General features: G+C 41.6%; 1 protein-coding gene across 1 annotated transcript; it reads left to right on the forward strand.

The window, feature by feature from the left end:
- On the forward strand, positions 1–24,996 carry polr3b (polymerase (RNA) III (DNA directed) polypeptide B). The gene is made up of 28 exons (XM_008411447.3): positions 1–358; positions 529–561; positions 1,017–1,073; positions 1,151–1,215; positions 1,306–1,381; positions 1,914–2,014; positions 2,094–2,185; positions 2,264–2,381; positions 3,188–3,296; positions 3,894–4,016; positions 6,177–6,293; positions 6,370–6,504; positions 7,582–7,743; positions 8,100–8,300; positions 8,705–8,867; positions 9,985–10,138; positions 10,254–10,328; positions 11,901–11,999; positions 12,092–12,219; positions 14,691–14,900; positions 15,022–15,180; positions 16,109–16,226; positions 16,310–16,452; positions 20,103–20,206; positions 21,207–21,373; positions 21,806–21,919; positions 22,561–22,734; positions 24,671–24,996. Exons 1-28 carry the CDS (start codon positions 287–289, stop codon positions 24,798–24,800), a joined length of 3,399 nt encoding a protein of 1,132 aa, XP_008409669.1. The 5' UTR covers positions 1–286; the 3' UTR covers positions 24,801–24,996.
- Positions 24,997–25,260: the final 264 nt, after the last annotated feature.

Raw genomic sequence — 25,260 nt, forward strand, 5'->3', positions numbered from 1 at the left:
GTTTTTGCAACAACGGGGGGCTGCACACATAGACATAATATAAGAGCATACTATGACTATGGCTGCACATTGCAATATGATAAAAGGATAAGACAGATAGAATTAACAGAAAGTAGAAGAAAAGTGAATTCGAAGCGGAACGCAGTCTTTAGTTCCGCCCACCTCGGAAGGGAAGTTTTAAGAAGTAACACAGTCGGGACGCATGTTGCAGAGACTTCCGATTCTTTGCTCCAGCTCGGATTTATTTCCAGTTTTATGAGCGTACTGGGGAAGAACAGCGGTACTCATGGAGCTGCTGGGAGGAGAGTTTGGAGACATGACTGCTCAGGAGCTGGCGGCTCCTGTCAACACCGTGGCGGTGAGTTTGAGGACAGTGGGAGAGATGGGTTTCCACCACGAGCAGCAGGAGTGTGTGATGTTACTGGCAGAAAGAAGTCAAATTAGTTCACATCTGAACACGATATCAATCAAATATACATGATAAAGTTGAAGAAAAGACTTTTCTGATTTTTCTGGTTTATTTGACAGGAAAAGTGGAAATTGCTACCAGCCTTCCTGAAGGTAAATCACCACAACAACTGTATTAATACGACTTGGAAGCAATGACTATCTGCAGCCGTTTTAAAGCTAAATATTTAGCTAAATATTTAAATTTTTTTCATATTTACACAGGCTATTATCTACATAAAAGTTTGAATCTTTTTTCTTTAATTACATTTCATATAATGTTTGATGTTTGTCCATTACATGAATGTAAATTAAGTGTCCAGTTTGTGCTCTACATGTTTTTTCTTGAGATTTTTTTCTTGAAAAACACGCACCTTGTTCTCTGTCCCTTTGCTTAATGACATTAGATCTAGTCAGTTAAATGTCAGTACACTGTAAAAGTCTTAACTCAGTCATGTTGTGTTTTCTTCTCCTCTTACAGTTAAATTAATTTTCTATTTTATACATTATTATGATAATGGACCAGATTTATTTTTCTGCTCGTCTCCATCATCCCATTTGTTCTGCAGGTGAAAGGTTTGGTGAAGCAACACATCGACTCGTTCAACTACTTTATCAATGTTGAGGTAAAATTAAACACAAAATGCATGTATTTATTTGTTTATCCCTCTCTGAGCGTAATTTGACTGTATTGCTTTTCCAGATTAAGAAAATCATGAAAGCGAATGAGAAAATAACCAGCGATGCTGATCCAATGTGGTACTTGAAGTAAGCCGGGTCCATCCACACGATTCCTGATTCAACTGCTGCAACTTTTAGCTTCAGATCTCATTTCTTAACTAAATAATTTCTGCTCAGGTACCTGAACATCTACGTTGGGATGCCTGATGTCGAGGAGAGCTTCAACGTAACCAGACCGGTTTCTCCTCATGAGGTGAGCACAATATTTAAATGACTAGTTTGTTGACAGATTCTTTAGTAGGATAAAGATGTATGTAAAAAAAAATTCCTGTTTTTTGGGGGGGAAGTTTTATCTTTAAAAAGTTGATATGTCATAATCTTGGTGTGCTTTAAATTGTGTAAAATACAAAAGGATTTTAGAAGCTGCCAATGACGCTTGAAGAGTTGATTTATGGTAATAAATCACAAAATATATGTTTAATTGATTGAGAGATACCGATCAGGCAGAACAATACGACCACCGACAGGCGAGATCAGTAACCCTGACTGCTTCCTCGTCATTGTCCCTGTTAGTGTTTTGGATAAATTAAGCAGCTGATGAGCATTTTGCTGTAAAAGTGGATGTGATGGAAGCAGGAGAAAGCCATAAGAAGCAGAGTGAGTTTGAGAGGAGTTATATTGTAATAACTATTTCTCCAAAACCAGCAGCTGTTGTGGGGTTGTTTATAAAAAGTGATGTTTGAAGGAACTCTGGTTGGTAAACCATATCCCATGTGTTTGGTCAGTGTCGCCTCAGAGACATGACCTACTCGGCGCCGATCACGGTGGACATTGAGTACACCCGCGGCAGCCAGAGGATCATCCGAAACGCTCTTCCGATCGGAAGGTTTGACCTCTCCCTTTTCTGTCGCGGATTCGGCATGTTGAAATGTTTTCACGGACGTGTTGGATTCTGCTCTCGTCAGGATGCCGATCATGCTGCGAAGCTCCAACTGCGTTCTCACGGGAAAGACGCCCATGGAGTTCTCCAAGCTCAACGAGTGTCCTTTGGATCCAGGTGCGGCGTCGGCGCAGACGTGTGGTGGGAACCGAACTGAACAGAACTGACCGCAGGTTTGCTCCCTTTGCCCCGCAGGAGGTTATTTCATCGTAAAAGGCCAAGAGAAAGTCATCTTGATCCAGGAGCAGCTGTCCAAGAATCGGATCATCGTGGAGCAAGACAGGAAGGGAGCAGTTGGAGCCTCAGTCACCAGGTTAAAATATACCTGTGCCATCTTACTAAGCAAAAACCTCAGATCAGTACTTGGGTTCAAATAAAACTAAAACTGCATCTGAATACGAAGTTGAATATCATTGAAAAGTGAATCTCATTACACACAAAGTGATATATTTCAAGTGTTTATTTCTATAAATATGGTTGATTATGCCTTAAAGGTATTTATTTTCAGAAAATATAAATATAACACAAATCCAATAAAACCTTCTGTGTGGTTGAAATAAAGTAAAGCTGCCAAACAGAGTTGGCCACAATTTCTCACAATCAGTAATAAAATAACTTTATTAGGTTTAGAGGGGATTACTTTTCACATGGGGTAAAGTTGGTTTGGGAAGCTTTATTTCTTCTAATAAATTAAGCCTAACGGTGCCTTTTGTATTTACTCTATGACAAAAGACGTCAGCAACGTCTTTTCACCTCTCTGCAGGTCTGGAGATGTGAAAGGAAGAAGCTAAACATAGAAGTTGTATCATTCTAGTCCTGAGGTTCTGGTTATTGTTTTTTTTTTTTTTTCATTTATTCAAAGCTAAATTCCTCATTGGTAATCCCACTTTAAAGTATTGGGTAATAAAATGATAACATTGTTATAATTCGGTGTATATATGATAGGAATTTTACATTTAAGGTTGCTTAAGAGTTTGAGATTTGGTCTGCGTAGGTGTATTTAAAAGCTCTGTATTTTTGAACATCTGATTAATTTAATGTTGAGCATGATTCATAAAAGCGCCGCCATTGCTGTAAAGCCTGATTTTTTTATTTTTTTTTTATTTTTTTCTATTCCAGCTCCACACATGAGAAGAAAAGCAGAACCAACATGATCGTGAAGCAAGGCCGCTTCTACCTGAGACACAACACGCTCTCTGAAGACGCTCCTATCGCCATAATATTCAAGGTAAAAAATCAGGGTTTTAATGACACCGCTTGTCCAGTAGAGGGTGCTATAATAAAGCCTATTCATTTCTTGAACAATCTGTGGTTTTCACTTCAAGTTATCTTTCAAGCATGTTGTTTTTATGCTTCATACGAGCCTTTGGCGTTATTAGTCTGTAGTTAAACAGCCTCCAGGCTTTGTGTCGACTGTGAAAATGTCAATGGACAGCTGGTGTCGTGATCTCCAGCCGCCTTTGGGAAAAACCTCCTCAAACATGTCAACTTGTGACAGAGAGGTGTCGGGATCCACACGCTTGCCGAATCGCTCGTTTATCCTGTGCGACTCTTTCCTCCACCTCTCCGCCTCGTGCCCGCCGTGGGTTCAGGCAGGCCGATTCCCACAGCCTCACATTTCCATAAGCAAATGTCACACAAACTCCTGACTCCCCAGTTTCACCTCTCAAAGCTTTCCTTCTGGCTCCTTGTTTCAGATGTTATTCAAATGAACAAGGTCTTTCTCTTCTGAGGAAAAGTAAAACTCTACATCTTTAAATCATTCATCAGCGCATGCCGTTCTCCCCTCTTGTTTTCCTGCCTGGTTTGCACGCGCTGCCTGCAGGGCATGGGCGTAGAGAGCGACCAGGAGATCGTTCAGATGATCGGCACGGAGGAGCACGTCATGGCCAGCTTCGCTCCGAGCCTGGAGGAGTGTCAGAAAGCTCAGATCTTCACACAGACTCAGGTGATTCCTCTACAGTGACCCGCAAATGTGTTCACGCCCACATTCATGCAACAGCCATTTTACTTTTTTTTTTTTTTTTTACAATATAATGTTGCATAGTTGTAACTCAATCAAGTGTATTTGTGGAGCACATTTAAGTGACAAGGTGCTTCACATAATAAAAACACAAAATTACAAAGTCTTATAGAAAACATCATACAGTCAACAACTGAGCAAACATTACATTTTGATGAAAGTGGCGAAATGTTTATCACGACTTGAGGAACATTGTTGTTAAGTCGATAAAACATCCACATTGACTCCTGGTTTGCTCTCATTAGCCTGGTCTGAAGATGCAAATATTTTCGCTCTGAAACACAAACACCTGCTGTCTTCTAAAAGAAGATATTCAGTTTTTCATTTGATGAAAGCTTCCCCACCCCCCGCCCCTCGTCCAGTTAAGTAACACTTTTCAGATCCTTTCAGAAGCCCCACGTGTTTTTCTTTAACATCTAGAGATGAATGCAATCGGCCAATTTGTTTTTCATAAAGATTATGTTGTTAGCGGTTCCTCAGATGCATTGATGAGGGCATGTTTGGATCCTAGCAACCCCTTCGCCGCAGCCCTCATGCTTCTGTGTCTGCCAGCCTCTGTCACGTCTTTTCAGGGCATTCATTGGCTCTTTGTATTGTGCACAATGAGACCTAAATCTATATAATTAAAGGCAGATAAGGCTGAAGGAACAGCGTTATCAGATTATCGGTAATCTGCCTAAACTAAATGTGACTGTAATCTTTTTCTTCTTTTTTTTTTTTAAAGAGATCAGATTCTGGAAAATGGGCAGGAGATTTTATCACATCATTTTTGATTTCTCTAATTAGACGGTGAATTTTGTTTTAATAAGTCACTTATTATATACTGAGCATTGGATTTACTGACCTCTGGCCTTCATTAACCTCCTGAGAGTAACTCAGGTGAGTAAATCTGTGAATTCTTTTATTTCTTTCCTAGGAGTATATAAATGTATTTTATAATTCTCAATGATCTTTTCTAGAAAATCTAGCCAGATTTGCATACCGATAACTCATCTGCTAATGAGGCCTGTAGAGCTAAAGTGAGCAGATCCGCCATGTTCCAGAGTTCAAGATTTAAGACCGAACTTTGCAGACTTCACTCTGACTTCAAGCGTTTGTTGCATGTCTCCCTTCATCTTTTCCACTTCTTAATGTTTATTAACGAAAAAAGTAATAATGAAACCAATTAAAAACATCATTTTGGATCAAACCAGGGCTGCTCACCTTTGGTAAAAAATGCATAACTCAAATACTAAAAAAAAAAAGAAAAAGAAGAAAACTTTCTGTTGGTTTTACACAGAGAGCTCACAGGTTTATTTTACACTCATTCAAGTGTAAAATAAACGTTTCTTTCAATTTCTTTTATTTATTTATTTTTTACAGATGTGACAGTACGGTAATCAAAAGCAGTGCTTTTTTGGGGGGGGGTTTATATCACATTTAAGTGTTTCAGATCATTTATCAAGTTTTATTCTTGCGCAACAATACATTTTAGTGAGTTTTGAAATTTTTTTTATTTTTTATCTGCCCCAGTTGACTCCTGATTGACTGTGACTAACCACATTAGACTCGCCACGTCCAGGCCTGATTACTGCCATTTTTTTTTTTAATGTGTGCAAAAGGACGATTAAGACTAACATCATTAGCAATGAGCTCAGAGGCTCATTTAGTAAAACTAGTAAAGGACGGAAAAAAGACGGTCTTTTATCTCCAAACTTAAAATTGAGCTTTTCACCTAATAGAATAACGCCCTAATCCAAATACTTTCAATTTCAGTCAAAATAATCCATTACAATCAGATTTTAGTTACCGGTATTTTAGGAGAGGAAGTGCAGACGGTTGCATTGAGTTATTAATTTTGCAGTCGTCCCTCATGTAGAGCAGACATGTGGTGACGGTGGGGAGAAACTACCACCTTTTATCAGGAATAACCTTCAACACAACCTGGATCAATATGAGCAGCCATCTGCTGGGACCAGCAAGGGGTCCTGAAGAACAAGGTGGTAGTTATGGCTTCAGAAAAGAGGAATAAGTTTTTCATTCTTTATAAAAAAAAAAAATAGAGTCCTCACATGATGGCTCCTCTTTCTCCTCTTTGTGCTTCAGGCTCTGAGGTTTCTTGGGAATAAAGTCCGGCGGCAACGGATGTGGGGAGGCCCCAAGAAGACCAAGATGGAGGAGGCCAGAGAGCTGCTCGCCTCTCTCATCCTCACTCATGTTCCTGTATGTAAACGGGACCAAAATCTCAGGTTATTCATGTTGTTTTGACCAAGTTAACCTTTGTGCGTCTCGTTTTCAGGTGAAAGAGTTTAACTTTCGGGCTAAATGCATTTACCTGGCTGTGATGGTCCGGAGGGTGATCCTGGCTCAAGGCGACAACAAAGTGGACGACAGAGATTATTACGGGAACAAGCGTCTGGAGTTGGCTGGACAGGTGAGACCTCGCTGTGAAACCTGTTCTGCAGGTGGTTTCATTTGCGCTCCATTAAAACCTCCGTTTGGGTCGGCAGGTTTTATGCTCGGAGACAAAACCTTCAGCTCCGGAAGGTTCTCCAGCTCCGTTTGGACAACAGCGACTCCCTGTTGACCTTGTTGTTTTCGCGCTTCTTAAATGAAAGGTGTTTGTTCCTTTTGATTTCCGGGAAAACAAAACGCTCTTATTAGTAATTGGTTTGCGTCTGTGCTTCGGTGTGAATGGATCACAGGGCCGCGCCGGCTCTGATCTTTCACCTGCATCTTTGTTCCCGCCACCTTCCTTTAATAAGCCTTTCATTAGGTTTCCTCAGCTCTGTTTTTCTCCCCGTTTTGTTTTCGCACCTCCCTCCCCTTTTGTTTCTGCCTGGCTTTGTCAGGAGGGAGATATGCAGTGGCACTGAAATCCCAGTGCTGTGGAAGCATGGGGATTTTTCAGCACCGCGACAATAGAACCGCTGCCTTGACTGGAGCGATTGAGCTAATCCGCGGCCTGGGCTCTGATAATGTAATTACTGCTGTCTTTAGGCCTTTAATTTCACCCCCCTCTCCCAACCTGCTCTGTGTAAGGAGCAGAGATGGGAGGAGGAGGCAGGGCCCTCTTTCAAAAGGAGGCTTACACATCAACGACGCCTGCAATCTCCTCGCTCTCCAATTATGGTTCCCTGACATTCAACTAATTGGCCCGGCTGCGCAATGGAAGCTTAATTTCTTTATTAATTTCAAGCAGCCTGTTTGTTTTGATATATGCTAATGCAAGGGGTGTGGTGGTGGTTGGGTGTGTGTGGGGGGGCACGGCGAGACGCTGCCTCCTGCAGGCCTGGCAGAGGAAGATGAGGACCTGGGACGGAGGCCAGGTCGGGGTCATTTCTGAGCCGGCGCACCTGGTTATTAAATCTGACGGCAACCTCGATGCTGATGTGATAGAACGGCTCTGCTTGTCTGAAGTGATTGTTTTTTACTGCTGATAGCGATTTTTGCAAACGGTTCCAAGACCCTAACTCCAAATAAGACGACTCCCCCCTTCCTCTTCCTCCAGCTGCTGTCTCTGCTGTTTGAGGATCTGTTTAAAAAGTTTAACGCCGAACTGAAGAAGATCGCCGACCAGATCATCCCCAAGCAGCGAGCCGCTCAGTTCGACGTGGTCAAACACATGAGGCAGGATCAGATCACCAACGGCATGGTCAACGCCATCTCCACAGTGAGTTTGGACAAAAACGGAGCGGATGGGCAAGAGCGTTTCATTCTCTGAGATCTTTCTTCACATTTTCACACTTCCTATGAGTTAGACGATGCTGAAAATCTTTTGTGTTTTATAGTTGCTCTGTGTGAGAAAAGTGACTATCTTTTTAAATCCTTACTGCTACTGAAGACGGTTAACTTCAGATATTATTCACTCTGTAACGACACCCACACTGAAGAGTGCAACCTGGTAGCACCTCGTACTGTGTCCCCTCTTATTGGGAAATAATCAGTTTTGCTTTTGTCAGAGCTAAAAATCGACTTATTCTGCTCATCAGCTGATTCCTCTGAGTCGTGGTCGTTTCTCGTCATCAGGGGAACTGGTCTCTGAAGAGGTTCAAGATGGACCGTCAGGGCGTCACCCAGGTTCTGTCCCGTCTCTCCTACATTTCGGCTCTGGGGATGATGACCAGGATCTCCTCCCAGTTCGAGAAGACCAGGAAGGTCAGCGGGCCTCGTTCCCTGCAGCCGTCCCAGTGGGGAATGCTGTGTCCGTCCGACACTCCTGAGGGAGAGGTGAGGAAAAAATCCGTCTGAAAACAACCCAGACATACCTTAACCTCTGACCCCTTTCTTGTTGGAGTGCATATAATGCTAATCACCGATTGTTAGCACGGCTAGTTTGTAGTGCAGGATGTCTCTGGGTGTTCTGGCATAAAACATGTTCCTGCAGGAATAACTTTCCCTTCAATCCTGCAAGAATAAGTGGGTATCTACAATGAATTTCAGTCTTCAGATGTCTAAAGGTGGTAGAGGCGTACTCTAAATGACTTCCTGCTCTCCCTGCTATCGTAAACAAACATGTAAACGGTGGTAGGCTTGTGAAGATGTGCTCAGGCACACGTTTGAGGTTGTTCTCTGGGTGATCATTTTGAAAATGTTAATTTCTTTCCTCCTTGCTTTGACCTGTGGCTCGGCAGGCCTGCGGTCTGGTGAAGAACCTGGCTCTGATGACGCACATCACCACAGACATGGAGGACGGGCCCATCATCAAACTGGCCTTCAACCTCGGCGTGGAGGACGTCAACCTGCTGTGCGGAGAGGAGCTCTCCTACCCGAGCGTCTTCCTCGTTTTCCTCAACGGTAAAACTTCTGCTGAGAAACTTGCAGAACCAGTGAGCAGGTTCTGAATAAACTCCAGCTGCTGCTGCTTTAGATCCTTTGAAAGAAGCTCTAATCCAGCCGGTTTTAAATGCATTGCTTACATTAAGTGAATTCTTTCCTGTTTAGTCAGAGGATGTAATTTTGTATTTTGCAGGGATGCTGATAAGTCTTTAATTTCACGGCAGCAGTAGGTGTTATTCTTGTGTCAAAACTTGGCCCTTTAATTACTGTATTTGTTTGTCTCCGCTCTGATAACTGTCGACTTATATTAGCTGCTTTACTGTTTAATTAGTTAGTAGCAGCAGGTGTCAAAGCCCTTCGGATTGTGTTTCCTCACAGAGGCAGAGCACAGTCCCTCCTCTGTTCGCCACTCGTTTGTCTGTCAGAACTGATATGAAGCAGCCGCAGCAGGCGACCAGAGCTCTGCTTCCTCGGAGTATGTTGCCATAAAGCTCCTACTTTTCCTCTACAGCTAAAGTTTTTGAGTGAAAGTCATCTCTTTTCTTTCTGATTTGCTTTTAAGGAAAGCTGACTTCTTTTTATAATGTTGTTGTTGTTTTCTTCCTGTGATGTTTTACTGCACAGCAAAAACCAGTCGAGACGAGACATTAAAGCGCTTTGCTTTGTTGCAGGACAGTAAATTCATTTCGCTCAAGTTCATGCAATAAATGCAATTTGTTGACATACTAAATAATTGTTAGAAGCTGCTAATCTTAATCAAAATTGTTTTGTTTTTTTTTCCATAATTGAGCAGCCCTGCTTCTGATAAGACAACCTGAACTTATTTCGTCCGATTACACAGCTATAAAACTAAACTTTCACTAGCTTCCAGAACATTCACTTGACTGAGACTGTTGCTGCTCAGACAATTACCTCAAATCAGCTGTAAAACCTGAAGACACAATGTTCTGTGTCTTCCTGTCAAACTGCATATTTATTTCATTTTGGATGATTTCTGTAAAACCAAAGAAAATGAACTGGGATTTAAGATTCATGAAGGTTGGGAAGATTCAACAGGATAATTGGCTAAATACATCAGTTTATCTATAAAGTATGAGATCTGCCGTCTGTTCATCTTTCCGTGTTTCCTCCACAGGTAACATCCTGGGCGTCATCAGAGACCATCGGAAACTGGTCAACACCTTCAGACTGATGCGTAGGGCGGGTTTCATCAATGAATTTGTGTCCATCTCCACCAACATGACTGACCGCTGCGTCTACATCTCGTCTGACGGAGGACGACTCTGCAGGTTCAGGCGCTGTTGAAAAATAAGAATTGTATATCTGTGAAGTGTGTGTTTTTTTTTTTTTTTTTTTCATAAAACAGTACATCGGGAGTGAATGCTGTGTTTATTCTCGCTGCAGGCCGTACATCATTGTGAAGAAGGGACAGCCGATGGTAAATAACAAACACATTGAGGATCTGTCTCAGGGCTACAGGTGAGTCATGGCAATTTTGAAGTCGACAACACGACTCTGGAAAAATTAAGATCACTGCACTGAACCCCATTGAAAACCTGATGATTATTCCTCCAAATATCGATTTCTGAACTCTTCCCGAGTTAAAACGTTACTATTGTTTCTAAATGAATATGAACTTGTCTTCTTTGCGTTATCTGAGGTTTGAAAGCTTCCTTTTTGTTATTTTGACCATTCCTCATTTTCTACATTTTTGTTTGGACTTTCAGAAACATGTTGTCAGTAGTTCAATGTGTGTAAAGAACAATGTTCACTTTACCCAAACATATACTTATAAAGAGTAAAACAAAAGATAGTGATCATTTTAAGTGGACTCTTCCAGAGCTGCACGTGCCAACAACTTTAACAATGTATGCAGAGCATATTTTGAATAAATTTAGTAGTTTGTTCTTCGGTATCAGGGGAAGTTTAGTTGAAAGTTTGAAATTTTTTTTCTTGTTTATTTCTTCTTGTTTTATATATGAAAAAATAACATTTACAGTTTCAACTTTGGCTCAAAACACTGCTGTCTGAAATTTTATGGGTTTTTTTTGTCTCCTTTGACTTTTTTGATGTTTTTTTTTTTACCAACAAGTAGAAATGATCAAAAACACAAATTCCAAGCACTAGACTGTAATATCCCATATCCACATCTATAGATGGGTATGGCTTTGCAGTCTGGCATATTTTATTTAGATATTTTTTTTATCTGTTATGGTAGTACGGTCAGCATCGATTTGTTCACCAGCACCTGCTTGTTCTCCACCTTCTCACCTGAGCGTCACAGAATAAATCATGATCAGGTCAGCGTTCTAAAGTCGCAACAATTATTAATTACTTGTGCTAAAATACTGGCAACAATTTTGTCATCTTGAACGGTTAGTTTGATTTTTAAGCAATAATAAGCAGTTATGAAGGGTTCCTCGTTACAACTGCTAGTTTTCGTTTTGCGTCTTTTTAAATGTTTGCCTGATAGTTGCACGGACACATCGCCGATGTTATGAGCCGTTACACAAAGCGAGCAAAACAATGAACTTCTAAACCTGGAGACTGGTTTCCAACACAATAATGATCCTAAACACACATCAATGTGACTTTTGATTGATTTCAAATCACTGATCTCTACTATACTTAGAAAAGATTAACCTTTTAAAAGCTTCAGGAAACTATTTCTATAAACTAGTAAAAAACAGACGAATTAATCCAGAAATTTAATAATGGCTGCAAAAGAAACAGTGAAACCAACTAAAAGATATTTATCTAAATATTAGTGGGGCTGTGTATTAATATTTAAAAAATTGACCTCTATATCTTCTTCAGGCCTTCATCTAGAAGTATTCGGTCATTTTGTTATATTTTGCTTCTCCAGACTTTTTTCTATGCAGTTTTGAACTTTTCAGTTAAGGTTCCTCTTCTCTTCTTTCTGGGAGTAAAAATGGGTCATTTTAATATTTATTTTTAAAGTTTTTCCAGTTCTGTATGAAGCTGTAACCTGACAGATAAGTGGCTTATATGAACATCCGATCTGATGATTCCTGAAACTTTTTAACCCAGAACGTTTGAGGACTTTCTGCACGAAGGCCTTGTGGAGTACCTGGACGTGAACGAGGAGAACGACTGTCAGATCTCCCTTTACGAGCACATGATCAGCAAGTACGTGGAACACAACAGATCAGATGTTTAAAAAACCAAAAAACAAAACGTTTCATCAGTCGCTGCTGCATGTGTTTATTTCCTCTCTCTAGAGAGACGACACACTTGGAGATCGAGCCCTTCACGTTGCTCGGAGTGTGTGCGGGCCTCATTCCCTACCCCCACCACAACCAGTCGCCCAGGAACACATACCAGTGCGCTATGGGCAAGCAGGCCATGGGTAAGAAGACGCCTCTGCTGACCTGGCTGCCTAGAAAAGTTCCTCATTTCATTTAAACGTTTTCCAGGTGTGGAGAAGTATGGAGAGAAAAACGAGTATAAAAATGGTTTCCTACTCGTGTAGATTTGTTTCCTTGTGTCATTCCTTTTTGCCTTAGTCCGTCCGTCCTTTCTTCCTTCCTTCCTTCCTTCCTTCCTTCCTTCCTTCCTTCCTTCCTTCCTTCCTTCCTTCCTTCCTTCCTTCCTTCCTTCCTTCCTTCCTTCCTTCCTTCCTTCCTTCCTTCCTTCCTTCCTTCATCCCTTCCTTCCTTCATCCTTCCCTCCCTCATGTCTTTCACTCCTTTAATCTTCCTTTATCCCTCAGTCTTTGCTGCCTTAATTTATTTCCTTTTTTCCTTCTATCTTCTTTCGTCCCTTATTTTATTCCTTCCTTCTTCGTGTTCTCCGTCACTAATCTCTCCATGATTTTGCTCTATCTTCCTTGCTTCATTGATTCTGTCATGCATCCATCAACCTTTTCTTTTTCCTTCCTTCCTTACTCTTTTTTTGCCTTCGTCCATCTTTCTTTTCTTGTGCTTTCTTTCTTGCCCTGTCTTTCTACACCTTCCTTGTGTTCTCTACTTCCTCCCATTAGTCGTTTCTTCCTCCTTTCCTTCCTTGCTTCCTTCCCTTCTTCATTCTGCCATGTTTCCGTCAGCCTTTCTCTCTTTCCTTCCTTTCTTGTTTCTTTTCCTTCCTTCCTTTTGTGACTCGTGAAAGTTGCAGTCAGGAACGTCTGGATCTTCTACCTAGAAATGTTTAAGATCCCCGCTGGTCCCGTTTGGCTGCAGAAACTCTCGCTGACATTATTTTAATCTTCCATGAACAATATTCCCCTACGTCTGGAAATTTTTAGGTTTTGTTTGCCTGAGTTGAAAATAAAACGCACAAAAAGGACATTAGAATAACAAGCAGTGTGGATACAAGCAGCCCGCTGGTTCTTCTCCCCCAAAACTCGTCTCCTGCAGCACTTCTTGTCAGAATACATTTGTATGTGTGATTGAGTGTTTGTCGAATGTGTGTGTGTGCGTGTGTGTGTCGGTCAGAGTGTGTATGCACGCGGACATCAAACATGGGGCGCTTGCGTAGGTTCTCCATTGTGCTGTGTGTGTGGAGGCCCTTTCCCTGCCAGTCACCCAGAGTGTCATTAGCAATTCATTGTGTCTGCTCAGGCTGAGCTCTGGGGGTCAGTGTGCTCAGCTGCAAAGGCCCACAGAGTGCGCACCCAAAGCTCCTTGGTAACCAAAACTTCCCCGAACGGGTCGGCTAGCGTCCGTAAGAGCCGGAGTCACACCCCTCCTCTTCCTCACTGCTCCACCTCCGTTCATCCATCCCTGCCCTTCCCCCCATCCTTACAAAAACACTGACTGGAACTATATTTGGCCCAATATCCTCTGTGTTGTCTGTTTTGTATGGACAGCCCTTTACATGTGCAAATCTGGTTGTGTGGCCTGAGCCTATTATCACAGACTCTGTGCTTGTAGGCTGATTGTGCAGTAATAGCATCTGACAAATGTCAAGGCTTCCAGGGAGGCCAGGCTTTACGCCATAACTCTCCCTGCAAGCTCTTTGGACGCAGAGTGAGGCAGGAGGACCGAAGGGACTCCACTCTGTGGAAACGCGTTAAACCAGCACCTCTTTATACTCCGAGGAGCCAAATTTATATTTCTCAGGCTATTTGAAGATTTGCTTCTGGAAAAATTTGTATTTTAAATGAGGTATTTTCCAGCTCTGATTAAAGATGGAAAATAATTGCAAACATCATTCCCTGTTCCATTGCCTAAAAGTTGGAAACATCCATCTATCCATTCATCTAAATCCATCTATCCACCCTTTCGTTTAGCCATCCTGCTGTCGATGTATCAGTCTTTCAAGGCAGGAATCAACCCATCTCTTCGTACACCTGGAAGTCCGTGCATCCATTCATTTATTCCTCCGTTCATCTCTGCATCTGTCTGCCGTTGTATCGGTCCATCCATCCGTTTCCCGGTCTGTCTGTCTGTCCGTTCAACTGTTAATTTATGCACCCATGTCTTCATCCATCCATGCATCCATCTGTCCACTTGACTACTGCTGACACAATTAATCGGATTAATGAAATGTTTAGGTTCTTTTTTTTTATTATTGTTTATTTGCATCTTTTAATGTCTTTCTAATTTGTATAAAAAAAGTTTTATGTGGTTTAAATAAAAAATTTTCCAATTTATCTGATTAATCAATTAATTATGTGGCTAATCAATAGAAAGTTGCACATCCGTGTGTCTCTCAGGACGACACAAGCAGGATTGTGCAGGAACCCTGAACTGCTGATGAAGATTAAGCGCTACAAAAATGATCTCAGTCCTCTGCAACCATGAAGACATGATGCACTAAATGATCCTGGAGTAAATATTCAGCTTTCTAATCTTATTTTCTGCCGTTGCCTCCTGCCAGGAACTATTGGCTACAACCAGAGGAACCGCATCGACACTCTGATGTACCTGCTGGCCTATCCTCAGAGGCCAATGGTCAAAACCAAAACCATCGAGCTGATCGACTTTGAGAAGCTGCCGGCGGGTCAGAACGCCACCGTGGCCGTGATGAGTTACAGCGGCTATGACATCGAGGACGCACTGGTCCTCAACAAAGCCTCGCTGGACAGAGGTGAGACTCTGCGGGTCTCGATCTTCCTTGTAATCCACTAAAGTCCGAGACATTTTAGACTGTGTGCTGGCAGAAGTCAGAATCTGTGAGGCTGAATATATATATATATTTTTCCTCTCAGGATTTGGTCGCTGCCTTGTCTACAAAAACACAAAGTGCATTCTGAGGCGTTACACCAACCAGACCTTTGACAAGGTGATGGGGCCCATGCTGGACGCTGCTACCCGCAAACCAATATGGAGGCACAACATCCTGGACGCTGACGGCATCTGTTCCCCTGGTGAGTACCCGCCGCTTCTTCTCAGCATCTCAGTATTAGTTATGCAAATATAGTTAATGGTGCAACACGATAGAGACGTACAAATCTTTGAAATGCAGAGATGATGATAGTTTTAATTAATTTTTTTAAAGAGTTTAGGAGACGTTGGAGGAAGAAATGAAAATTAATTAGGCTTTGTGTAATTCAATTTAGATTAATTACACTGTATGTAGCACCACTTGAATGTATTTGAGTTAAATAAAGAAATACATTCAATAAAAAAGTTGTATGCTGGACTCAATTGCTGTTAAGGTTGAGTTATTTAAATAAGTGCCTCAAACCACGGGTCCAGAAGTTTACATACAGTTATTACTGGCATAAAATTTCTATCAATTTTGTTCAGTTTTGAATAATTAAATTGTCCATTTTTTAAATATTGATACACAGCCCCACTAATATTTAGATAAATATCTTTTAGTTGGATTCACTGTTTCTTTTGCAGCCATTATTAAATTTCTGGATTAATTCGTCTGTTTTTTACTAGTTTATAGAAATAGTTTCCTGAAGCTTTTAAAAGGTTAATCTTTTCTAAGTATAGTAGAGATCAGTGATTTGAAATCAACCAAAAGTCACATTGATGTGTGTTTAGGATCATTATTGTGTTGGAAACCAGTCTCCAGGTTTAGAAGTTCATTGTTTTGCTCGCTTTGTGTAACGACTCATAACATCGGCGATGTGTCCGTGCAACTATCAGGCAAACATTTAAAAAGACGCAAAAAGAAAACTAGCAGTTGTAACGAGGAACCCTTCATAACTGCTTATTATTGCTTAAAAATCAAACTAACCGTTCAAGATGACAAAATTGTTGCCAGTATTTTAGCACAAGTAATTAATAATTGTTGCGACTTTAGAACGCTGACCTGATCATGATTTATTCTGTGACGCTCAGGTGAGAAGGTGGAGAACAAGCAGGTGCTGGTGAACAAATCGATGCCGACCGTCACCCAGACGCCACTGGAGGGCAGCGCCCAGCCGGGTCAGCCACAGTACCGAGACGTTCCCATCAGGTGAGACCCCGCAAGGCTCTTCTGCGCTTCAGTTCAGCTTCTGCGAGAAGCAGAGGAATCATGGTGCTTCTGTCTGCCTGTAGCTACAAGGGCTCAACAGACTCGTACATCGAGAAGGTCATGATCTCGTCCAACGCCGAAGACGCCTTCCTCATCAAGATCCTCCTGAGGCAGACGAGGAGACCAGAGATAGGAGATAAATTCAGCAGTCGACACGGGCAGAAAGGTTAACGCACGGCATATTTCAGTCCTGGACGAGAACAAATGTTGGTCGTCTTCCTCAGGAGCGATTATTGAGTCCATCCATCTGGAAACATGAATTTATCAATTGAGCTGTAAAGTCAGAACATTATTTTGTTGTTTTTTTTCTAACTAAAACGTGGAAGACGTTTCAGTTCAGCTGTACAAACACAAAAATGCTCTGAAATCTCATTGAATCTGCCCAAGTTGAGTCCCCAAAAATCTAATGTCCTGCAGGTTTTAGATGCAGAGAATTTCAGAGAATCCAGACATGCCAAACTTGCACGGACTGGACTTGGGAACCCTTCATCTAGAACATTCAAATCTAGGAGACTGACAAACTTAATTTTGCAAAAATAAATTTAGCAGTTGACATGAGCATGAATGTAAGAAATGTTTCAGGAAAATGTTTTTATGGGTGAAGAAAAGCTGCAGGTCATCTCTGCCGAGGAGGGCTTGTCGAGTCAACTCCCAGTGGCCGTTTCTGTCACTTCCCCCGTCCTCATCTTTCAAGAGCTCTTTTCAATTAATTGGCTCTTTGTCCTGTGCCAGACTATGCAAATTTATTACACCCTGCAGTATTCTGGTTTGAGGGGGGGGTGATGTTTACAACCATCATTGTTTTGCAGCACCTCCCCTATAGAGGGCCTGTATGATGTTTTAATCAGAAAGCTAACTGGCGCCATGCATAATTTACTCTCTTCATTAGTGCGGTGGGCGCTGGGCGGTCAGCTCGGGGCGGGACAATGTCCTCCGTCCCTCATAATGACGAAGACAGGGGTCGCCGTGAGGTTAGCTGCAGGAGGAATGGGGTGAAACGTCCAGATGTGGAACCGCGAGCAGCTGTGCTTCTCTTGTGGCTCCACTCAGATGCGTTATCTACTTTGGAGTCTGACGTGAACCAACAGCTGGACTAAATATTAACACCGATGGGTCAGAGATGCACCGACAGATCCGCTAATGACTGGAAAAATGGTTCCCTGTGAAACAGATGCACCATAAATCACAATTAAACCCAATAAATCTTGTACTCTGATGCACTTTTTGAGTTTAAAATATATAAACAATGGTTAAAAGTATTTGTTTTGTTGCGTAAAAGGGGATAATCGTCTGAGAGATGCCAGAGTGGAAAAGGCTGTCTGAAAGAAAATACTTTAAGTTATCAAATTGTAGTTTTTATTCCTTTTTTACAAGTATTCAATGAAAATGGAGGGATATTTACTTACATTACATGCTTTTGTCTTTGATTTGCCAGAGGTTTAACATTTTTATAGTTCAATAAGTTAAACATAAATGGGCAAAAATTTAAGAAAAATAAATGTTCTGCTCTTTTTACCCTCAAAACATCTTTATGTCTGGGGTTTAGCTTGCTTTTATTTGTGTTACAGAGCAAAAAGCTCTTTAAGTCTAAATGTCTTGGTCCTTTAAGGTGACATCTGACAGACTGTTTAACCAGAGATGCACAAGTTCATCTGCTGCACAGGTTTTCCTTGGATCTGCTTTGATTTTTTTTAAGTGCAGGTCAAATGGTGAAATACTATAAAATAAAATAAAAAAATCCCTGATTATAAAAATGAATGAACATTACGAACTTTCTCCAATTCTGATCTCTGAATGCATCAACGAACAGCAGAGTTTAATAAAAACCAACCAACTGATTAAAGAGACGTAGGCCTTGATGGATAAATTGGGCTGATTTCTTCATTCGCTGTTTGACTCAAAATTATTAAAGCAAACTTATTTTTCTCTCCTTCTTTCAGTCATCAGATTGGAGATAAACAGAGCAGCTCAGACCTCAAATAAAATGGAAAATTGGTATCGGCCCCTGATCAGTGCATCGATTATTTTAATAGCGCCTTTTAGGAGATTTTAAATAAACTCTGAGAGCAATTTAATTGGAAGTGAATTCAGTTTTCAGTGTTTGCTACTCCTACATCCCGATCAGCAGAAGAGGTTAATTATTTACCAGTCTCTCTCACACACACACAGCTGTGGAGGAGGTGCAGGGTTGTCGGTATTGGGGGGCCCTTTGTGCGAGGCGTCAGTGCGGAGCTGTATGAGCCGTGATGGAGGGTCCCGGACCCTTGCTGTTGTCTTCCTTTTCTCTACTGATTTCATGCCTCCTTTATCATTCGCTTTCACACAAAACAAACAACACCAAAGATGTCTGCCGTTATAACCAGTCCGTGTGTGTGAGACTTTGTTTTTCTGCGTTGTTCCTTTTTCACATCTTTCCTCACTGATCCTGATTTTTTTTATTTTGCTCCTGGTCCCTTTTTTTTTTTTTTTTCTTTCTTCCTTTTGATTTTCTCTCTTTTCACCGTCTTCCTGCTGTTGGACGACTTTCCACCAGCTTGCCGCACTTGTTCCCGCTCCACATCCTGTTGCCACATCCTGCCCAGCATCAGCAGTCAGTCGACTCGCTCCGGTTAATAACACATTTTTCCCACGTGCATCGCCTCAGTTTCTGCTCTCCAGTTGATCCCCTCCACTTCCTCCCAGTTAAACTGAAAGTCATGGGTGTGTAATCCTGCTCTCTCCGTCCAGCTAAGCACCTTTCTCCACTTCCTGCCTCAGCTTCTCTTTCTCCATCTCTCTTTTTTTTTTATTTTCATTTGCAAATGGGGCAACAATCTGTTTGCCCTGGCCGGGGAAGAGTGCTTCGGCTGGCCGGGGAAGAGTGCTTCGGCCCCCTCAGCAAACATTTGCCCTTGCACTTAAACCCCTGGAGACCAGGGAGCTCGTCCCCACATCAGGCGAGTCAAAAGAAGACCTTGTCTGTCCACATGACTATGGAAATGTCATTCTCTGCTGGGGCTCCTCGCAGCGACGAACTTTACCAAACCGAACTGTTTTCTCTGTAAAATATCGACGTTTACTGATAAAATGTCCAACCAGTTTGGCTTTACCTTGAAAACAAATCAGTTTTATTCAGAATCGCTAGATAGAAAAACTAAATAGCGATCTCAAACTTACAAACTGCACTGTGGGGATTTACATTTAGGCTTTTATAATCTAGTCCTGAAGGACGAGGCTAAATGTGATTAATTTAATTCAGATCTGATTTGTTAAAATGCCCCGAAAAAATATAAACAGCCAGAAAGCTCTTCACCAGCCTGCTGGTAGTTTGGCAGATGCTACTAGATGGGGTTTTTTCTTTTTTGTTCTTAAAAATATGAAAACTCAATACACAGACTATTGATTTTAAACAAAGCAAACATAAAATCCAGATTGGTGGGGAAAAAGTACAATTAAAAGAGGAATTTAAAAGCAAAGATGATCAAGAATGACTGATAATTTTTTTTGGGAAGGGATGGGGATCCAAAAGCAAGGCTTCGACTTATGTCGACTTATATATGTGTTCATCTTCTTACAATTATAGATAAAATGGTTAAAAAGAATGACTGAACAAACATTAACAGTAAGACTTTATCACTGACTCAAAAAAAAAGTTTTAAAAGTTTCAGAAAACTAAAAGTGGAAAGTTATTGTAGGAGAAATAAAACCTTCATGAAAGCAAGGAGCTCATTTTTGTCCGCCAACTCAAACTGAACAAAAGTATTAATTCAGAGCCTCTCAAAGTGTGGTTGAGTCGGAGTCTTCCTCTCTCTGTTGATCAGCCTCTGTGTGTTTCAGGTGTGTGTGGCCTCATCGTCCCTCAGGAGGACATGCCGTTCTGTGACACTGGGATCTGTCCGGATATCATCATGAATCCCCACGGATATCCGTCCAGAATGACGGTACGACGCCTGCTGCTGCTAGACCTGTGTGCTTTGTTCCATGTTCTTATTTTATTTTCATATTTAACAATGGGCTTCGTTTATTTTGATTATTTTCTTTCTTTACAGTGAGTAAAACGGGTTCATCCCTAACGCATAGATTCATGCTTAATGTACATTTTTAAATGGATTGTTTTTTTCTGAAGCAGTGACTCATATAATCTTTTTTTTTTTTTTGCTGGTTTTCTTTCTCATGTTAAACTAAAGGTGTTGGTTCGACAGCTGACTCCTGACCCGCGGCTGATATTTTTTGTAGTTCAGACCTGGAAGTTTAAACCTCTGTGTTGCCTCTCCTGAGACAAAGCCCTCATTATCTGCGCTCCTCTGCTCTCCGGTTTATCGTTGGCTTCCAGAGCACACGTCCATTCACGGCGTTAAGCAGCAATCTCGCTCTTTACAAACAGATATTTGTTGCTGCGGAAACGGTGCCAGCGAAGCCGCTGCCTCTGGCAGCGTGTGGAAGTTGTTTTTGTTTAGTTTTTTTAAAATCAAACACGCCCAGCACATCAGAACTGAAGAGCAGGACAGACTGTGGACAACGTGAAGACTTGTCTTGTCCTCTTCTCTGGCTGCTGTAAAAGCCCGATGAATCTTTACTGCTGAAGTTGTGTGTGTGTGTTTGCATGTGTATGTGTGTGTGTTTGCTGGGTGTCGTTGCCTCGGAGAAGGCTCAGAAATGTTTGGCTCCGGAGGATGTTTCTGTGGCCTGAGAGTGATACGAGGGTAGGTGTTTGCCTTTATGTGGTGGGGTCAGGGGTCTTCGGGGTGCAGCCTCACAGGAATTGTTGGAGTCGGTCATCCTTGGACGGATGTCCTCTCTCTGAGCGGAGAAGGGGGGTGGGGGGGACATGTGTAATCTAATTTCACCCACAATAATCAACACTTTGTGTCAGAGGCAGATAAATCCTCAAAAATGTCCAACTTCTGATCAGAGTTTTGTTTCCTCTCCGTGTTTGATCAGGTTGGAAAGTTGATCGAGCTGCTTGCTGGGAAGGCGGGGGTCCTGGACGGACGGTTTCACTACGGGACGGCCTTCGGAGGCAGCAAAGTGAAAGATGTGTGCGAGGATCTGATCCGATATGGATACAACTACCAGGGCAAGGACTACGTCACCTCAGGAATCACCGGGTAACTTGAAGAGGTTTATGCAAACTTTAAAGCTGCTCAGGACAAAACACTGAGACGGTTATATTCACCCTTCATGATCGCTACTTTGGGTCATTTGAACTGTTCTAGTGGAGCGACTCTAAAACATAACTTCAATGAATAAAAAACAAAAACTAAGTGCACAAGTTTGAATGTGTTGAAGAATTTCTCTTAACCACACAGGGTCAAATATATACAAACACCTCCATTAATATTTGGTGAAATTTCCCCCCAGCAAAATTGGATCATTAGGTTTCTGATTATTTGAAAAAAATTATTTACTTATTAAAGAACTCAGCTGCATGAACAGAGTCACAAATCTAATTTTTTTTGGTTCACTCTAAAGAAATATTTTTATACTATTAAACTTTTCTGTCTTGGCTCCAATCATGTGTTTCCGCCTTTTGTCCTCAGAGAACCTCTGGAGGCGTACATCTACTTCGGACCGGTCTACTACCAGAAGCTGAAGCACATGGTTCTGGACAAGATGCACGCCAGAGCTCGAGGGCCCAGAGCTGTTCTCACCAGGTGAAAACAGGAAAAAAATAAAATAAAATCTCAGAGATAACATACCAAGGCTGCACGAGTGTAAGGAAGAAATTTGCAACATTTGTTACATTTTCATCTGGTGCGGTTTGTTTTCACAAAGTACTGTGTCAAACAAACCAAACTGATTTTTTCCCCCCATGAAGGAAACGACACGAAAACCTTAGAAGGAGACGGGAGCGCAACTTCCTTTTTAACAAAATGTAAACAAAAAGGGAGTAGTGTCACCTTTTTATGGTTGTAGGATTTCTCTCTCGTCTTTCACCCGCCAGCGTTAGACTCTCAGATTTGGTTTGGCTGTTCTTACCCAGAATGCCCTGCACTATTCTTCGCTTCCTGTCCTCAGACTGATCTCCAGTCTCCATACGGACACAAACCCCGCTTGAGTTCACTTCAACAGAACTGAGACGTTGACTTTTAGGTGGACCAGAGTTTGCTTTTTTTTTTAATCTACACCAGACTTTGATTACGTTTTCACACCTTCTAGGCGAACGAACTAGAGTTCGACTAAAGCGGACCACAAAGGGTTGGTGTGAACTGCACCTTGTATTTTAGCGGTCAGGATTGCATGAATGGTCTTTCGCTGAACGCGTTTGTTTCAATCTCTTCTCTCCCACCAACAGGCAGCCGACCGAGGGTCGCTCCAGGGACGGAGGTTTGCGACTGGGAGAGATGGAGCGCGATTGCTTGATTGGCTACGGAGCGAGCATGTTGCTGCTGGAGCGTCTGATGATCTCCAGCGACGCCTTCGAGGTGGACGTGTGCGGACAGTGTGGCCTGCTGGGATACTCTGGATGGTGAGTCGTGACCACAGATCTCGGCGCTTCAACTGCTTAAAACACGAGTCGTTTCGTGAAGGTCTCAAAGATGAAGTTTGGGGCAGATCTCAAGGAAGGCCGTGTGTGAACAAGACAGAGTTTGAGCTGATAGGGGTGTTTGCGTTGTTCGCATATAGCGACCAAACTGCAGCTGATAAAATGATCAGATACAGACGAGCAGCGATCAATCCTGACAGACATCAGGAAACAGTTTTATCCAAAGGTCAGTCTGGTTAAGATCTGCTAACACCCTGTCTGATTCAGTGAGTTAGCTTTTGGAAAATGACTCTTTATTAAGTGTCCTAACCAGTGGTGGGAAACAATTGTACTTAAGTACAATTTTCGTGTATCTGTACTTTACTTAAGTAGATTTAATAATGGGGACTTTCTACTTTTACTCCACTACATTTTACAGTAAGTATCTGTACTTTCTACTTCACTACATTTCTACAAAACTGTCACGTTACTCGTTACATCCAAGTCGTATTGCGCTTTTTTTCCGTTAAAATGTGAAGTTCAGGGACTTAAGGTGGCGCCGTAAAATCCGAGCAATAACGTGACTTACGTGTCTGTTGTCAGCATCGCCTCCTCCTTTACTCGGAAGCGGAGCTCCAGACATGGGCAGTGGTTTCCTCTGAGCAGGAGAAGATGTCTGTCTAATCATCAGTAACATAATTGCGCTGCATAAATCATAGATATGGTGACATGTAAAATCAGCAGCGCTTTGCTTTCACAGACGGTGGGGACTTAGTCCAACTTTTAGCGTCACTTGGAAGGAAAGCTTAAAGAAAGGTAAGATCTGTGGACGTGATGATAGCAAAGCTAGCTGTACTGAGACACATGTTGCATCTGCGATGAAAAAAAGTTGTCACTCATGCCCTGAATTATTGTGTGGAGGTGTTGACTGAGGTGTCGCACATATGGGACAACGCTGGTACCAAAGTGCAATATAGTGATTTGACATTCAGGAACGATCCGATTCTTCTGGACGGATCTTTATTGCTCATCAGACGCTCCAGCAGCTATGGTATTTCAGCTCTAAGAATTTAATATCTAGTTGTTGTTTTTTTATGGGAAAGTGGATCTTTCAGATAACTTTTACCTTCTCAAATTTAATTTTTTTTGTGTCACGTAGCGCGGGTGCTGGTCTTGACTTGGTCTTGGGTAGGTGGTCTTGACTACAACTCTGCTACGTGGCTCCTTGGTTGCCTGTCCTCTCCCACCCACCTTCTTTCCATCCCCTTTCTGTTGGATTTCTTTCAAAATAAATGCCACTAGTGGCAAAAAAAGTGAAGTTCATGCTATGTTAGAACAGGAGACAAGATGTTTCCATCCCTGAAATTATGATGCATAGAATCACATATCTAAGTCTAAACTATGTTACAGAGTAAACACAATAAAAACATGCTTTATCTGTGGCATTGTTCATTAAGATGGCACATTTCAAACGTATTAAAATTAAATACGATCGGTTCACTTAATGATATTAGCAATTAGGTAATCCATTCAGCAAGTACTTTCACTTTTAATACTTAAGTATTTTTAAAAGCCAGTACTTTTTTACTTTTACTTAAGTACAAATGTTAATGTGGTAGTTTTACTTTTACTTGAGTACATTTTTGTCTGTGTATTTGTACTTTTACTTAAGTAAATTTTTTGAGTACTTTCTCCACCACTGGAGAAAGTACTCCACACTGCAGCAAATATTTACACTAAAATCAGCAACAGAAGAAGAAAGATTTACCCATAAACATCTAGTCCAAGCTTCAAGTGGAACTAAACCCCAAATGAACTATTCTTTGCTATCAAAGTGTCTAGATAATTTATTTGTGGTTCCATCTTTGTTTCAGTGCAAATTTTGACATTTATGGCGAAAACCTTTTTATTTTTTTCTGCATCTGTTTCTGGTCTCCAGGTGTCATTACTGTAAGTCTTCCTGCCACGTTTCATCGCTGAGGATCCCATACGCCTGCAAGCTGCTGTTCCAGGAGCTGCAGTCCATGAACATCATCCCTCGCCTCAAGCTGTCGCGCTACAACGAGTGAGCGGAGGCAGGGACAGAAACGCAGGCAGAGTGAGTGAAAGCTGCAGACGCTGGAGTAGATTTGATGAGGGGAAAGAGACGTTAAAGTTTACGAACTTCAAATGTACAGTTTGGAGGTTTTCAGTTATGTTATTGCCTCATCGGTATTTGTGTTGTCTGTGTACATAATAAATGCAAAAACAAATGTTTCTCAGTCATCTTGGGTGTGTTGCTTAATTGAATTAATCTGCATTTTTTATTACAAATATTAAGACTCCACCATAAACCGGATCCCTTATCTTTCTCTTGTCTCTCTCTATTAATAGGTACAGGCCATTTCTAATCAATAATATCTCCTAATATTCAAACTTCAGAGATTTTTTAATCATACATATTAAGTATTTAAATTTACTGTTGTCCCTTTTCTAAAATAATGACCTATGCAAGTTTTTTTTGCCAAAAGTTATTTCTTAGGCTGTTGT

Source organism: Poecilia reticulata, chromosome 6 (assembly GCF_904066995.2).
Source record: "Poecilia reticulata chromosome 6, P_reticulata-male-v2, whole genome shotgun sequence".
Lineage (NCBI taxonomy): Eukaryota > Metazoa > Chordata > Actinopteri > Cyprinodontiformes > Poeciliidae > Poecilia > Poecilia reticulata.

Coding starts and splice junctions, on each gene's coding strand:
- polr3b (XM_008411447.3), top strand. CDS start 287: ATGGAGCTGCTGGGAGGAGAGTTTGGAGACATGACTGCTCAGGAGCTG. Junction 1,216..1,305: donor GATCCAATGTGGTACTTGAA/GTAAGCCGGGTC, acceptor ATTTCTGCTCAG/GTACCTGAACATCTACGTTG. Junction 21,374..21,805: donor GTCACCTCAGGAATCACCGG/GTAACTTGAAGA, acceptor TTTTGTCCTCAG/AGAACCTCTGGAGGCGTACA.